The 16,131-nt window shown below is 37.3% G+C and overlaps 2 protein-coding genes across 2 annotated transcripts in view; both read right to left on the reverse strand.

The window, feature by feature from the left end:
* Positions 1-1,985: 1,985 nt before the first annotated feature.
* On the reverse strand, positions 1,986-3,635 carry Blos3 (Biogenesis of lysosome-related organelles complex 1, subunit 3). The gene is made up of 5 exons (XM_089713118.1): positions 3,430-3,635; positions 3,128-3,188; positions 2,818-2,934; positions 2,510-2,619; positions 1,986-2,183 (listed from the first exon to the last, which is right to left on the reverse strand). Exons 1-5 carry the CDS (start codon positions 3,502-3,504, stop codon positions 2,064-2,066), a joined length of 483 nt encoding a protein of 160 aa, XP_089569244.1. The 5' UTR covers positions 3,505-3,635; the 3' UTR covers positions 1,986-2,063.
* A 1,545-nt stretch (positions 3,636-5,180) lies between these two features.
* Positions 5,181-16,131, reverse strand: part of Brr2 (U5 small nuclear ribonucleoprotein l(3)72Ab) — a 55,039-nt gene continuing 44,088 nt past the window's right edge. The window contains exons 35-42 of the mRNA XM_089712696.1: positions 12,717-12,877; positions 11,737-11,888; positions 10,624-10,756; positions 9,702-9,849; positions 8,194-9,180; positions 6,668-6,802; positions 5,896-6,003; positions 5,181-5,454 (exon numbers count right to left, since the gene is read on the reverse strand). Of these exons, the coding sequence (XP_089568822.1) occupies positions 5,218-5,454; positions 5,896-6,003; positions 6,668-6,802; positions 8,194-9,180; positions 9,702-9,849; positions 10,624-10,756; positions 11,737-11,888; positions 12,717-12,877 (2,061 nt within the window). The 3' untranslated portion in view covers positions 5,181-5,217. The remainder of the gene's footprint in view (positions 5,455-5,895; positions 6,004-6,667; positions 6,803-8,193; positions 9,181-9,701; positions 9,850-10,623; positions 10,757-11,736; positions 11,889-12,716; positions 12,878-16,131) is intronic.

The following is a 16,131-nucleotide window of genomic DNA, read 5'->3' on the forward strand; positions in this document are numbered from 1 at the left end:
TATACTGATGTTTAATTCAACATTAATGAGAGCATTGCACTTACTTTCATATGCAAAAAATGACACGATAACTTCACTAGCACTATCTAGTACAACATATCGTCTGTGGTTGTACGTTTTACACGTAACGATAATATATCGTGACGACAAATCGTGTGTCGTACGTGAGATTTATTTTTCAATGTTTAGGTTGATTTGTTACTCGCTTATCTGTTTTCTTATGTAATGAATCTCCTTTTCAAAAAACCATCTAAGTATTGAAAAATTTATCGAATCGTAAATAATAATAATCGTTAAAGTATCGGTTTTTACGATTTTTTTTTATCGTACCGTAAAGTATTTTTATTATAACGTGGTTGTGTTGCCATGGATTTGTCAAAATAAAAATTATTAAAAAAATCAATGTACCTTACTTGCAAAGTATTTTTAATCTCCACGCGAAAAATTTTTTTTGAAATATAAAAAATATATGTATATAATAATACTTTGGTATGCTCTATTTTCCTTCTCTGGTTTTATTTGTTTTAAATCAAAGCCATTTTTAATGTACAATAAAATATTGTTTCACAAGTATTATTTTTATATTTCTTGATTATAATGTCGTCTAGCTTAAAAACCTACATCTACGATAAAAATTAAAAAGAAAAAAAAATCTATGGTACTGAAAATCCTCTAAAAGATAAATGTATATTTGATTAAATAAATTGAAATAATTGTACGTATTTTTATTATGAGAAGACTAAATTTAAATAAGTATTGTTTTCGGTTTTGCCGCCTCAAAATTGTTTTTCGATTATCAAAAGAAAAAAAAAGTCATGCCTGTAAGATGAGATTACTTAATATTTGTACCATTTTCGAGTTGATTTATTTTTACATAATACAATAATCTTTATTCATGTTTCTTCATTACTTTCAAACTCAAACATTTATTTATTCAATTAGACTTCTTCGATCGCGATTCGCAGTATCTATGGAGAAGAACCGGCAAGAAACTCCATAGTTGTTCTTTTTAATAATTTCATTTTATTACAAAGGTCAGGTTTTAATGCATCTCAATATAATGATCATGAGTCAATAATTAGATAATTTGCTATACCTATTTCTATATTATAAATGTGTTTTTTTTTCACAAGTATTTGTTTTATGTGCCCTTCTCACTTAAAATATTATGTAAAAACTAATCAACAATCTGTACATTTTTAAACAAAATAGTGTAGCTTTGAGAAAAATACAATTTTATCTCTATTGCTTCTACTAGCTCAAACAAACAAAAAAAAAGTTGTTCCTTGGCTTTAAATCGTTAAAAAAAATAATCTGTCAATTAATTCTCGGAATTTTTTGCGCGGGCTTTTACGATCGCTTCGACATGTGTTCTACTATCTATGGTTGTACAAATACACGAGATACATAATTATTGCCATAAATAAAAAAATAGTTATTTAAAAAAAATGTGCTGGAATAAAAAAAAAGAAATCTATATGCTCAAAGTAGTGAAGCGATCGTATTTGCCTGGCATCTTTACTGTGTAGCAGTTTTTGATATTGTATATAAAGGTGTTGTCGGTGTGTTAGGATAATTAATAAAACAATTTTTATTATATTTATGGTGTTTCATTTTCTAAACTCCCTACACCTTTTTCCATCCCTTATTTCATGTCCATTGAATTATGTTTTCACGCTTGCCATCTGGATGATAATGTGTTCAAAAATCTAAATTCATAGAAATTTCTATACTTGGACATGCATAAATATACTCTGGCATCTTTGAAACTATTAAACCGATTCTAACACACTTTGCACACATTGTATTAATGTTTTTAGACATAGTAACTAATATATTTTAGTAATCAATGGTTTATAAAATAACTATGAATACTTATTAAAAAAATAGGGCCATTAAATTTAACAAAGCAGTGGCCTTAGCTAGTCATTTTACCATATTATAAGGTGACAGCAAAAAACGAAATATTTAAATAAAACAACCAATTCAATATGTAACAAATTTATTTCAACAACTTTCAAAAATATAAACGTATTTCTTTTGGAATGCATTTTTCTTTAAAACTATTTGATCTTAACATTAGGTAGAGCTGTGTGACAGTTGACTTTTTCTAGCTCAGAATTGATTTGCTTCAATCTTGCTCTTGCTAAAGTCAATGATGCGTTTGTAGCTCTCATACTTTCCTGAAAAAAAGGAATTATATACAAAAATATCATTAAGTAATTAAATGTTTGGATGTATGTATGTTTTTAACTCACAAAGTCAAAACTACTGAATGGATTTTGGTGACAAAGAAATACTTGCTTTTTTTCATGTGTACAAAGTACGAATAATTATTAAGAGCCCATGACAGAAAAATGGGGATCTATTATTATCTATATCACATCCCTGAACTTCAAAGTTCAACTATCTTTATTCGAAATTTCATTAAAATCAGGTCACAAGTTGAGATGTGAAAGCATATAAACAAACAAATTCACAGTAAAAATTATATGAATGTCAATTTTACCTGTACATTAAGCAGAGTTTTATCAGCTTTGGTCAATTTATCCACTGATATCTCTGTAGTGTGTTTAACCAAGCCCTCTAATGTGGCCTGTAAGGATACATTGCATTCCCCTGAAATAAAAATTACATAAATATTGTTGTTTTATTTTTAGCTTTTAATTTAGTCTATGAGAAATAAAAATGTTTAATGATTATTAAAACAATATTGTATTACAAAAAGACTTAAAACATAGTTTATTAATTGAATAATAACATCATCACATCATTACAAGATTTAAAAAAACTAAATAAGTGAAATTTTTTACATACACAATTTTTGATGCAACAAAGATTTGTACATCATTCTTGTGGGGGAGGCTGGAGGATACATAGATATGTGTAGTGGAGCATCTAGCTCACTGTTGTCATTCGATTGTAACTGTGATTCTGTAACGAAAATTGCTAAGTTATAACACAAATTTTTTTCAATCATTTCTTAGCAGATAAAATTTTTGTGAAACACAATTTGAACTGAATAAGAAAACATAGATTTAAAAAGAAATTCGAGAATAAATTAATCAATTAGTTTTTAAATTCTACTTTTAACCCACTTTACACAGTTAAAATTCTTGAGTCTTACCATCATCTGATTCTGGTGCTTCTCCTGATATTACAAATCCTTTAATTTTTGTTGACAAGTCCTAAAAAGTTAAAAAGTGTTCAAAATATTGTTACGAACATAATTAGTTAATCAAGGTTAAAAATTCCATTCTTGAATCTATCTGATTTCAAAACAGTCAACAAATAGGTTTTGCGATTTGAATAATATTCATATTAAAAAAAAATTATTGAAATTCATTGTAAAAATTAATAAAAAAGCTGTATGATAATGTATTTGCATTTAAATAAATAAATATTGAGTAAACTGTAAGTAGCACATACTGGAGACAATCCTACTTCCACCTCTGAATCTGATTCTGAAGCTTCCCCGTCCACGACATTAGCTGTTTTAGACATGATTAAAAATAACTACGCTGTGCATATAATTTATTCTACTTTGTAAGTTATTTAATTATTTGAAAAGTCTCAATGTTTGTTTTCAATTCACCGTTTTCACAATTCACATCTGTTTTGATGTCAGTTGTTATCATTTTGACGTGATTTTGACAGTCGATACTTGACAGTTTGACTCGATTGCTTTGATTGATGAGGAATCGTGAGTATCGATGCAATAATCAATGTATCGAAAAAGAAGATACCAACGTTTTAATTCCCAACATCCTTTTCCATTTATTGAAGTCACAGGTTGAACTCATTAAAGTTGTTTGCTCAAAAACAATATTTTCTCCAAGCGGAAACTATGAAACAAGCGGCTTGTATGATTTATAGTGATTTTAATTTATAGTTTTTGCGGTCAAATAACTTTTCTCAAACACAAATGTATTTTGTGGGTGAGCTTTTTGGGATCCAAGCAATTTGTAAAGAGCAAATATTTTAATATTACAAACAGACACTCCAATTTTATTATGGGTTGCTGGCGCTGGCGCTTTTTTAATGTCCCGTTTATGTGATGGTCAATATCGGATTTGTAGTTTTATATATGTAATGAAATATTACCTGAATAACTGAATATTTGGTTTTATAGCAATTAATGCTATAGCTATATAAGAACTTAGCATGAGAATGATAAATCTAATTTTTTAAATAGAAATATATTGTAACTATATCTGTAATATAAAAATTAATCGCATAATGTGTTGGTAAGCGCAGGTAAGCGCGTAACTCAAGAACGGCTGAACCGATTTCGATATTTTTTTTTATAATATTCTTTGAAGTTTGAATATTGTTTTTATGAAGAGAAATCGTAAACATGCACGAGTGAAGCCGGGGCGGACCGCTATTTGCTTGTCATGACTAAATTATGTTTGGTTTCCTTTAAGTATAAAATGGTTTTGTGTTTACCGGTTAAAGCTATTGTTAACGTTAAATAGCTGTCAGTCAGAAGCGTAAAATACAAAATGAGATGTCGTTGACTTACGACTTTGATAACTCTATCTAGTTATGCTAAAAAATAACCTGGCGCAAAAGATTTCGCAGTCACTGTTACCGTTACTGTTATTTGTTATGTGACAGTGTGATTAGCGACTATTGTTTTAGATTAAATTTCTTTATCTACGTTTATTTAGAGGACAATTAAAATGAAATAAAACAACCATAAGTCTTCAATCATTTATTGTAAACTAATTATTCTAATTACTATCGCTGATCGCTCCTCGCATCTTCCACATCTACAGTGTTCTAGATGTTTCATTCTAGTGAGGATTGATGTTAGGTTAGGAATGAAGTGTCACTTTAACGTATGTTGGTTTATTTATTATTGAAATCAAGTGTGATAGTGATTACTTAAATTAGGTGCCATTTAAGTTAGTTATAGTTATATATTCTTTATTGCACACAAATTTTTAATTTTACAATACAAGGATATCAGAAGCAATTGGCGGCTTTATTGCTAAATAGCAATTTAAGTGTGTGTTGGTTGAGCTATTTTTGGAATTAAGTGTCATTTTAGTGCAAGTTGCTTTGGTAATCATTGCAAATAAGTATCATTTAAGTGTTAGCTTCTTTAGAGGCTGTTATGTATATATCGTAACACGATCTTTTAGGAAAGGGAAAAAATGAAATAAAATACGTAATTTGCCATCATTCATTTATTCTTAAACCAATTACTACTTAATCCGATTCACTATCGCTCCTCGCGTCTTCCACGTCCACAGTAAACTTGTACTCTTGATCAGCCCCCAGATATGCGTCTGACATAAAGTACAGTGTGTATGTATGTTCGCCCGCAGACCCGCACACGAAGTCGAGTCGAACTCGAGCCGATCTCCCGAGGGAAACACGCTTGATGGAGAGCAGGGTGTTCGATTTTGGATCGCCGATTACAACCCACCAGCCTTCTTCGCGTTTCTGTGTGACAATTGTAAAAAATATATTATTATATTATAAATAATAAATTATATTTTAGTAACGGTTCTTATTCGTCCATTAATTTAATTTAACAAAGTATTCATTTACTTAAAAAAAAAAACGACTGCAATTTATTTTTTTGCGGCATATTTTTTATTTTGATTACACTTCACTCTAACGATTAAGACGTAGTATGTCTGTATGACAAAGTATGACAAGCCGTTTAGTCTCCGTGACCAAGAAACATACATACACTCGAAAAACCTAACATTTATTCTTATATTTAGCAGAAATAAAAACATTAAAACACTACAGATTTTTATTTTTCTATGCCTGAATTATATTTTACTTTTATAAATAATTTTGTTTCAAGATCGTAGACATATTGAATCACACAACATTATACATTTTAATCATTTTTATAATAAAACAATTTCTCACCTGCGGGAAGAAAGGCGCTATAACAGGTCCGACGACGTCATCTTCTCTCTCTAGCGACACTTCGACAACTATCGGTTTGCCGACGCGCAGGCGACGCTCGTCTTTCACCTAAAAAAACAATAATCGTAGGCATTTTTTAATTACATTCTTTCTTTTATTTCATCACAGAAATATTTGCCTTGGTTGGGAATCGAACCCACGACCTCTGGCTTGGAAGGCAGGGCCACTACCAACCAAGCCAACCAGTCAGTCAGAATGAATGAAATGATCGACTTTTTCTTAAAAGTGGCTGCTAAATGGCTGCTAAAATATTAAAAATTGTTGAAAAAGACTGAATTTTTTAACATCTACAAAATATAAGCATATTTATAAACATACTAGCAAACCGGTCGAACTCCGTTTCGCCACCAGAGACACCTTTTCTTTGCTATAAACCTCACGGAGCCCGAGAACTTTCCAACGAATGCAAAACCGTGGAAATCGGTTCGTGCGTTCTGGAGTTATAGCGTCAGGATGGAAAACCCGACTTATAACACGCTTTATATTAGCTTCACCTGTATGTTTGTTTGTAACCGACTTCTTTGGGCGCGATTTTGACCCACTTTAAACGGCCAGATTTCGTTCAAACTTTGTAGATTTATTGAGGACCGATGACAATACACTAATTTGATAAAATTTTCTATTTTTTAGTTCGGTTTTCTATAAAAAGCGTGTTTTTTAGTTTTTTTTAACTATTATTATAGATAAGTATATAATAGATAAGTAGATTTACCTCATAATTCAATTCCACATTAGGGTATCTATTACAGAATCTGGCAACATCAGCCATCTCGCTCGCAGACAGCTGCAGCAGCTTTGCTCTTGCAGTGTCTTCAAGTTCCATCACGTCGAACACTGTTTCCACACCCTGGAACAGGTTCCGGTATAAAATACAGGCCAAAAAGGTAACACAAAAGGTACTGGTTGGTGTTTGATATAGGCACACCCCGGACACTCCATACAAAATTATCGTTTTGACAGTCACACTGTAGAGACTGCAAATGTGTGTGTTAACGCTTTATGGTTGGCACATTTGTGACTAGCGTAAAGAAATTCGCGTTTTTCTGATGAAATACATCCGTAAACAGCACAATATCTAACCATTTTCTACGAAAAACGATAATCACAAATCCAAAATAATTAAATTACTTTACGTCAATTTGATTAATGTTGTCAATCTTCGTTGCGTATCGTCCCTGTAGAAAAATGCGGACCGTTTATAGCATGATCGTGCGGGGTGAGGTAAGTGTTTAATTTTGGCGGGAGGCGGAGAGTGTCCGTTCTGTAGCGTTTAGCTACTATTATGTATTTTGTGGTATAGGTGTATAGGTATGGGTATGGATATAAAATGAATACCGGAGAAAAAGGTACTAGTTGGTTTGGTATAGGTATATTTATAAGTAGAGGTATGGGTATGTAAGTATAGATACAGATGAAAGGGTTTATATGGTGTATAAAAAGTGAAGTCCCATATCCCCGTAGTGGGGTAAGGGGCAGATGCATTATGCATACATCTGTTTCACTGATCGATTTTCTTTAGGGACAAGTAGGTGATCAGCCTTCTGTGTCCTGTCAGACCGAGACATTCTTTTTATTCTTCCTCTCCACCGGGAATCGAACCCAGGACCTCTCGGTGTTACGCTCACGCGTCAACCACTGTACCAAGGAGGCGGTCAATATGGTGTATAGGTATATGTATAAATAGAGGTAAGAGTATCGGTATTAAATAGATACTGTTGAAAAGGGAATTGATTGGAATGGTAGGTATGGACTATGGATATAGGTAGCAATTAGATACGATTGAAAATATGATATGATAGTGTGGTACAGAAAAAGGTATAAAATTTACTATTTTAGGTATAAATATGGTAAACAAGTGTTATTATCGTTAAAGATGAAGGTGTACGTGTAGATATGGATACGGGAATAGGTACAAGCATAAATACAGATATTAATTCTCCATTTCAAGCGGAGTAGAAGAGGGAGACGCCAGACCGCCAGACCCGCAGATGTTCGACCAGACCAGACCAGTCCCGCGACCAGACCGGCAGGCGTTCGACCAGACCAGAATAGTAGACGTTCGACCTGACCAGACCGGCAGACGTTCGACCTGACCAGACCGGCAGATGTTCGACCTGACTAGACCGGTGACCAGACCGGCAATCGTTCGACCCGCGACCAGACCGGCAGCCGTTCGACCAGACCAGACCAGACCCGCGACCAGACCGGCAGACCCGCGACCAGACCACCAGAACGCACCTTGTCCGCGCAGCGCTGCACCAGCTCCGCGGTGAAGTGCGGCAGCTGGCGCAGGTACGAGTCCTTGGCCCACATCGCCTGCGTCACCATCTGCGCCAGCTCCCGACCAGACCAGACCCGCGACCAGACCGGCAGACCCGCGACCAGACCACCAGAACGCACCTTGTCCGCGCAGCGCTGCACCAGCTCCGCGGTGAAGTGCGGCAGCTGGCGCAGGTACGAGTCCTTGGCCCACATCGCCTGCGTCACCATCTGCGCCAGCTCCCGACCAGACCAGACCCGCGACCAGACCGGCAGACCCGCGACCAGACCACCAGAACGCACCTTGTCCGCGCAGCGCTGCACCAGCTCCGCGGTGAAGTGCGGCAGCTGGCGCAGGTACGAGTCCTTGGCCCACATCGCCTGCGTCACCATCTGCGCCAGCTCCCGACCAGACCAGACCCGCGACCAGACCGGCAGACCCGCGACCAGACCACCAGAACGCACCTTGTCCGCGCAGCGCTGCACCAGCTCCGCGGTGAAGTGCGGCAGCTGGCGCAGGTACGAGTCCTTGGCCCACATCGCCTGCGTCACCATCTGCGCCAGCTCCCGACCAGACCAGACCCGCGACCAGACCGGCAGACCCGCGACCAGACCACCAGAACGCACCTTGTCCGCGCAGCGCTGCACCAGCTCCGCGGTGAAGTGCGGCAGCTGGCGCAGGTACGAGTCCTTGGCCCACATCGCCTGCGTCACCATCTGCGCCAGCTCCCGACCAGACCAGACCCGCGACCAGACCGGCAGACCCGCGACCAGACCACCAGAACGCACCTTGTCCGCGCAGCGCTGCACCAGCTCCGCGGTGAAGTGCGGCAGCTGGCGCAGGTACGAGTCCTTGGCCCACATCGCCTGCGTCACCATCTGCGCCAGCTCCATGGCGGCCACGGCGGGGGACAGCCAGCCGCTGCTCGATACTACGTCCACGCACGCTTGGATCAGACGGATCGCCTGGGAAATAATAATTAAATGTTATTCATACATATAAAAAATGTCTCTAAAGTGTCTGCGTCTGTGTGTCAGCTCTAAAGTGTATGTCTCCGTCTGTTTATCAGCACTAAAGTGAATGTCTCCGTCTGTGTATCAGCACTGAATGTCTCCGTCTGCTTATCAGCACTAAAGTGAATGTTTCCGTCTGTTTATCAGCACTTAAGTGAATATCTGCGTCTGTGTGTCAGCACTAAAGTGAATGTCTGCATCTATACGTCGGCACTAAAGTGAATGTCTCCGTCTGTGTGTGTCGGCACTAAAGTGAATGTCTCCGTCTGTGTGTGTCAGCACTAGAGTGAATGTCTGCGTCTGTGTGTCAGCACTAAAGTGAATGTTTGCGTCCGTATGTCAGCACTAAAGTGAATGTTTGCGTCTGTATGTCAACAGTAAAGTGAATTTATGTGTCAGCACTGATACGAATACGTTTACGTCTGTGTATATGTGAATATTTAAGTTTTTGTATGTCTGTTTGTGTGGTGTACCTTGGTAACAACGAGCGCCGTGTCGGCGTGCAGCTCGGCCGGCAGCTGCGTGCGCGAGAGGTGCGCCTGCAGCAGCACGTGCGCCTTCACTTGCGGCTCGTTGTACTTCACTGTTCCGCCGCCGCTGCTCGTCGGCTTGTGCGGCACCCTGCGTTGTCATGGCAACGGATTGTTTATATAGGTAGGGGCTGGTGCGGCACCCTGCGTTGTCATGGCAACGGATTGTTTATATAGGAACGGGCTTATGCGGCACTCTGCATTACCATGGCAACCGGTTGTTTATATGGCGACTGGGTTTGTTTACATAGGAACGTGCTTGTGCGGCACCCTGCGTTGTCATGGCAACGGACTGTTTACATAGGTAGGGGCTGGTGCGGCACCCTACCCGTGTTTCTATGGCAACGGGGTCTGTTTACTTAGTTACGGGGTTTTTTAACGTAGTAACCGAGTATGTGTACGATTACCTAATCGTACAGACAATACATGTTCCCGGAATGCAATGCGTCGATGTTGCATATTTTATTATAATGTTTATTAATTATTATTTTACCACACAATAAGTTCAGTTCGCAGTCGGACTCCGTACCGGGCAGAGCTACATCATCTCATCTCATTATAGTGAATTAAAAATAAATATCTCAATTTATCTCAAATCTCAATCTTATCATTTATCCCAAAACCTCCCCCAACAATATGTTTACATAGCAAAAGGATTTTTTTGTCTATATGATATAGCCTGTGGCCTTCGTGGACTATTCAAACCAAAAAAGTATTCAATTCTATCATATAAGTATTTTCAATAGCTTACGGCAGATCTGATTTCGACAAATTTTAGAGATAAGGGACCTTTTACCCAAGCTACCAATTCCTAAACTCCAAAACACTTATATTATTTATTTATAACAACTAAAACTACACTCACTTAGCAGCCAGCGCTTTGATGATGTTCTCCTCGCGATGTCGTATGCACAGCTCCGAGTACTCCGCCGCGGAAGATATGATCTCTAGTAGACCACGTATCTTCGTTTTGGACGTGAGGGATAAACTGAAAAGTTCTGGGGAAAAAAGTTATTTTTTTAAACGTATTCTTGCATAATAGAAAATAGGTCTGCAAAGATTGCTCCAGGTCCGTGAGCGTATTCGACCAAAAGACCAATTAAACTGTAGAAAATAAAAGTTTTCCCAAATCCCAGGAATATAGCCTACTTTTTCCCATAATCTCACCAATATTGGTAAAACTGATATCTTTAAAAGTCCCTAATTTTCACGAATCCCAAGAATCCAGCCAACATTTCGGCTAAAACCTCAAGTCGGTTAAAAATGGCTAATTTTCCCGACTTCCCAGAATCCAGGTTACATACATACTAGTGAAAACCCAAATTTTCCTACTTCCCTAGAACCTACATTTTCCTAAAATCTCACCAATATTGAGAAATAATTTGGAAAATCCAAAAGTGCACGCCTCATAATTTTTTTTTAATAATTATTTATTAATTATTATTTTTGTTTATTTAATAACAATTAAACCAGATCGAATCAGACCCTGAAAAATGAAAGGGTTCTATTCCTGAGCATACTCAAGCGTAAGAGAAAAAAAAATACTCGATTAGTAAAGTATTTCGGTCGCTATCGTGTTAACAAGAAAATCCTCCGCACATACAGACACACGGACGTCCAAGACAGAACTTTTTTAAACTGTTTTTTAACTAGTTTAAATAACAAAAATGACATCAAAAATATCATGAATGTTAAAAATAGTGTTTTTTCTTAATATGTGTGTGTATGTATTATCTTACAAGTGCAATGTATGATACATAAAGACATTTTAAGTTTGAAAAATCAGATGTTTTGCGCGAAGTGACAGTAGTACCCACCTCAACGCTTCGCTTATGAGGCGTGCAAAATGGTATCTTTAAATATTCCTAATTTTACCTAATCCCAATAATCCAGCCAACATTTCACACTAAAATGCCAAACTACTTCTACTGCATGCTACTTCCCACGAATCCAGTCTACATTTCCCCCAAAATCTCACCAATAGTGGTATAGTTGATGTAGTAGTATGACGCGATCATGCCCAAGTTGAGCGGCTGCACGTCCATCTCGTCCTCGATCGCGATGCACTTGGACTGCTCCAGGTCCGTGAGCGTCGTTTCGACCAGTTCCGATAAGTGGTCCGAAAGGTGCCTGGTATGAGAAATAAGAATTATTTACTTGGGAATTTACAAGTATACAAATAAATAAATAATAAATAAATAAATAAATATTTCAGGACAATTTTCACACACGGCACGATCTGATCCCATACTAAGCTTTTCGCTTGTGTTATGGAAACCAGATGGCTGATAAACATACATATATCATTTTAAATAAATACTTATATAGATAATTAACACCCAGACACAGAGCAAACATCTATGTTCATCACACAAATATTTGCCCCGGGTGGGAATCGAACCCACGACCTCTGACTTGGAAGGCAGGGCCACTACCAACCAAGCCAACCGGTCAGTCACAAAGAACAGATAATACTTGTAGTAATAAATATAAGTCGTAACTAATTGGAATCAACAATTTTTAACCAACAATTGGAATACTTAAGCAGCATTTAAGTATAATTTGAGACGTTCTTAACGTCAAATATTCAATTCAGAAAACAGCCATTTGTCCAATACTTATGTATTAAAATTTTAAGACGTGATAAAAACATTACTTTATTATAAACTCGAATTTATTTACTCATAATGCAGTTTTTTAATTCATTAACGGTTAATAAATATACAATCATTGTATGTCTTATTTTCTACCGCAAAATTGTTGGCAAGATACATTCTTCTGATAGAGCCCAGAGACGTCTAGAGTTTCGTTATTTTATAAAAGCTGAAAGTTTCTCGTGTATGTGTTACGTCGTATTAATATAAACATAATACTTTCACTTTCCAACCATTCTATCCCTTAAAAACAATCTCCCCGAAAATTCCCCTAAAATAAAATAAATAAAAAACCCCAACTCACCGATGCGTAACACCCTGTAGGTTATAATAATTAGGGTTCTGCGTTAACCGTCGATACAGGAACGTCCATGTCAAATAGTCGACAGCGTCTTGCTTGTTTTCTATCGTTTTTGTTACTATTTCCGCGTTCATGTGATCGTGGAGTCTGTGGTCGAGATGACTCTGTGAAAATAATTAATATTTAATTTTATAGCATTAGAAATAAATAAAACTTTAAAGAATAAAAAAAAATCCGATCGTACCGGTGATCAAAATGTTTCTATTCATTTAAAATTTCTCAAAATAATCCTTTTTTGAAATTTTCGTAAAAAAAGTATTTGATTTTCATAAAAATAATGTGGTGGTAACAAGTAAGGATCGATACCCCCTGTAGGGAAACACATATGCAATTCGCTGACCGAGCTTTTGTATATGTGTGCGTCCACATTGTTTCCCCGACGCTTTCTACATTTTATTAGAATTATTATTTAGTAGTGCTTAACGGCTAGTTCTAACAACACATATATTGTGAAGAGTAATAAAGTGATTAAAGGAAAAGCATTATTATTTGGGCAACCTTGGGGGCAGCAGCACTACTCAACATTGGTGACCCCGACGTGATAATAATAATATAGGGATAATAATAATAATGTAGGGAAACACATATGCAATTCGCTGACCGAGCTTTTGTATATGTGTGCGTCCACATTGTTTCCCCGACGCTTTCTACATTTTATTAGAATTATTATTTAGTAGTGCTTAACGGCTAGTTCTAACAACACATATATTGTGAAGAGTAATAAAGTGATTAAAGGAAAAGCATTATTATTTGGGCAACCTTGGGGGCAGCAGCACTACTCAACATTGGTGACCCCGACGTGATAATAATAATATAGGGATAATAATAATAATGTAGGGAAACACATATGCAATTCGCTGACCGAGCTTTTGTATATGTGTGCGTCCACATTGTTTCCCCGACGCTTTCTACATTTTATTAGAATTATTATTTAGTAGTGCTTAACGGCTAGTTCTAACAACACATATATTGTGAAGAGTAATAAAGTGATTAAAGGAAAAGCATTATTATTTGGGCAACCTTGGGGGCAGCAGCACTACTCAACATTGGTGACCCCGACGTGATAATAATAATATAGGGATAATAATAATAATGTAGGGAAACACATATGCAATTCGCTGACCGAGCTTTTGTATATGTGTGCGTCCACATTGTTTCCCCGACGCTTTCTACATTTTATTAGAATTATTATTTAGTAGTGCTTAACGGCTAGTTCTAACAACACATATATTGTGAAGAGTAATAAAGTGATTAAAGGAAAAGCATTATTATTTGGGCAACCTTGGGGGCAGCAGCACTACTCAACATTGGTGACCCCGACGTGATAATAATAATATAGGGATAATAATAATAATGTAGGGAAACACATATGCAATTCGCTGACCGAGCTTTTGTATATGTGTGCGTCCACATTGTTTCCCCGACGCTTTCTACATTTTATTAGAATTATTATTTAGTAGTGCTTAACGGCTAGTTCTAACAACACATATATTGTGAAGAGTAATAAAGTGATTAAAGGAAAAGCATTATTATTTGGGCAACCTTGGGGGCAGCAGCACTACTCAACATTGGTGACCCCGACGTGATAATAATAATATAGGGATAATAATAATAATGTAGGGAAACACATATGCAATTCGCTGACCGAGCTTTTGTATATGTGTGCGTCCACATTGTTTCCCCGACGCTTTCTACATTTTATTAGAATTATTATTTAGTAGTGCTTAACGGCTAGTTCTAACAACACATATATTGTGAAGAGTAATAAAGTGATTAAAGGAAAGGCATTATTATTTGGGCAACCTTGGGGTACAGAAGCACTACTCAACATTGGTGACCCCCGACAAAGAACAACAAGAAATTATAATAGAATAAAATATTACTTTGAAGACGAAGATTTATTGGAAGAATTTAAATTTTAAATATGGCGAGGCCCACATCTAACTTTTACGGCAACCTTTCGGCGGAATTGGAGAAAATAAACGTGCGCCTTTCTAACATCGAGCGCTCGCGATCACGAGCAATACATCGGCGACCCAGAACACCGTCACGCAACCTTCGAGAGTCGTCAAGGTCATCTTCGAAGCGACGTCGTCCCGGCGGACCCGACTGGTTGTGCAGCTACCACTTCAGGTTCCGGCAGCGCGCTCACAGGTGCATTCCGCCGTGCGCGTGGAAGAGGAGCCCCAGCCCCAGCGCAGCAGCCGCCCAGCCGGAAAACTAGACAGGCAGGTGCAGACTACGGCGGAGGTCTGTACCATCACGCCGTGCAGCCGTCTCATGGTAATAGATACAAACACTAATTTAAAATTTTTAGTAGATACCGGTGCCAATGTTTCCGTTTTGCCCGTATCTAAAAATCCATTTAAATATCATAAATTATGTCGATCAGATCTTAAATTATACGCTGCTAACGGTACAGAAATTGCAACTTATGGCATTAAATCAATTGTTTTAAACCTTAATTTAAGAAGACCGTACCGTTGGGATTTCATTTTAGCAGACGTCAAACAGCCAATATTGGGAGCTGATTTTTTAACACATCATAAATTATTAGTTGATTTGTATCGAAAAAAGTTAATTGATCAAACTACCGATTTACATGTATTAGCCTCCTTAGTTTCGTGTACGCAACAATCGCTAAATTCTGTGTGCAAAAGTCATCCGTATTACGATTTATTAAATATGTTTCCTGACATTACTAAACCGATGTCGTTTAAAGAAACTACATCGCATAACGTTTTACATTATATAGAGACGAGCGGCCCACCTATTCATGCTAGAGCTAGACCGTTACCCCCGGATAGATACAAAAAGGTGAAGGAAGAGTTCAGGGTTATGCAGGAATTAGGTATCTGTAGGCCTTCTAAAAGTGCTTGGGCTAGTCCGCTTCATATCGTAGTTAAAAAGAATGGCGAGTTAAGGCCGTGCGGAGATTATCGACAGCTCAACGCAATAACAAAGCCCGACAGATATCCAGTTCCGCGATTACACGACTTTACTTTTATATTGGCTAATAAGAAAATATATTCAAAAGTGGACATAAATAGAGCCTATCACTGCATAAAAGTCGCCCCATGCGATATAGAAAAAACTGCTATTATTACTCCTTTCGGACTTTTCGAATTTCCCCGTATGAGTTTTGGCCTAAGGAACGCCGCACAAACGTTTCAACGTTTTATGAACAATACCGTTTTACAAGGTCTCGATTTTTTATTTTGTTATTTAGATGACGTAATAATTGCCAGCGAAAATGAGACTTTACATCAAGAACATTTGAAGTTAGTATTCGAACGTTTCAATACATACGGCATATCTATAAACTTAAGCAAGTGTAGCTTCGGACAGTCGCGTATAG

Source organism: Colias philodice, chromosome 29 (genome assembly GCF_061535455.1).
Source record: "Colias philodice isolate Cphi_HAF_F1 chromosome 29, ilColPhil1 Martin Lab GWU primary, whole genome shotgun sequence".
NCBI lineage: Eukaryota > Metazoa > Arthropoda > Insecta > Lepidoptera > Pieridae > Colias > Colias philodice.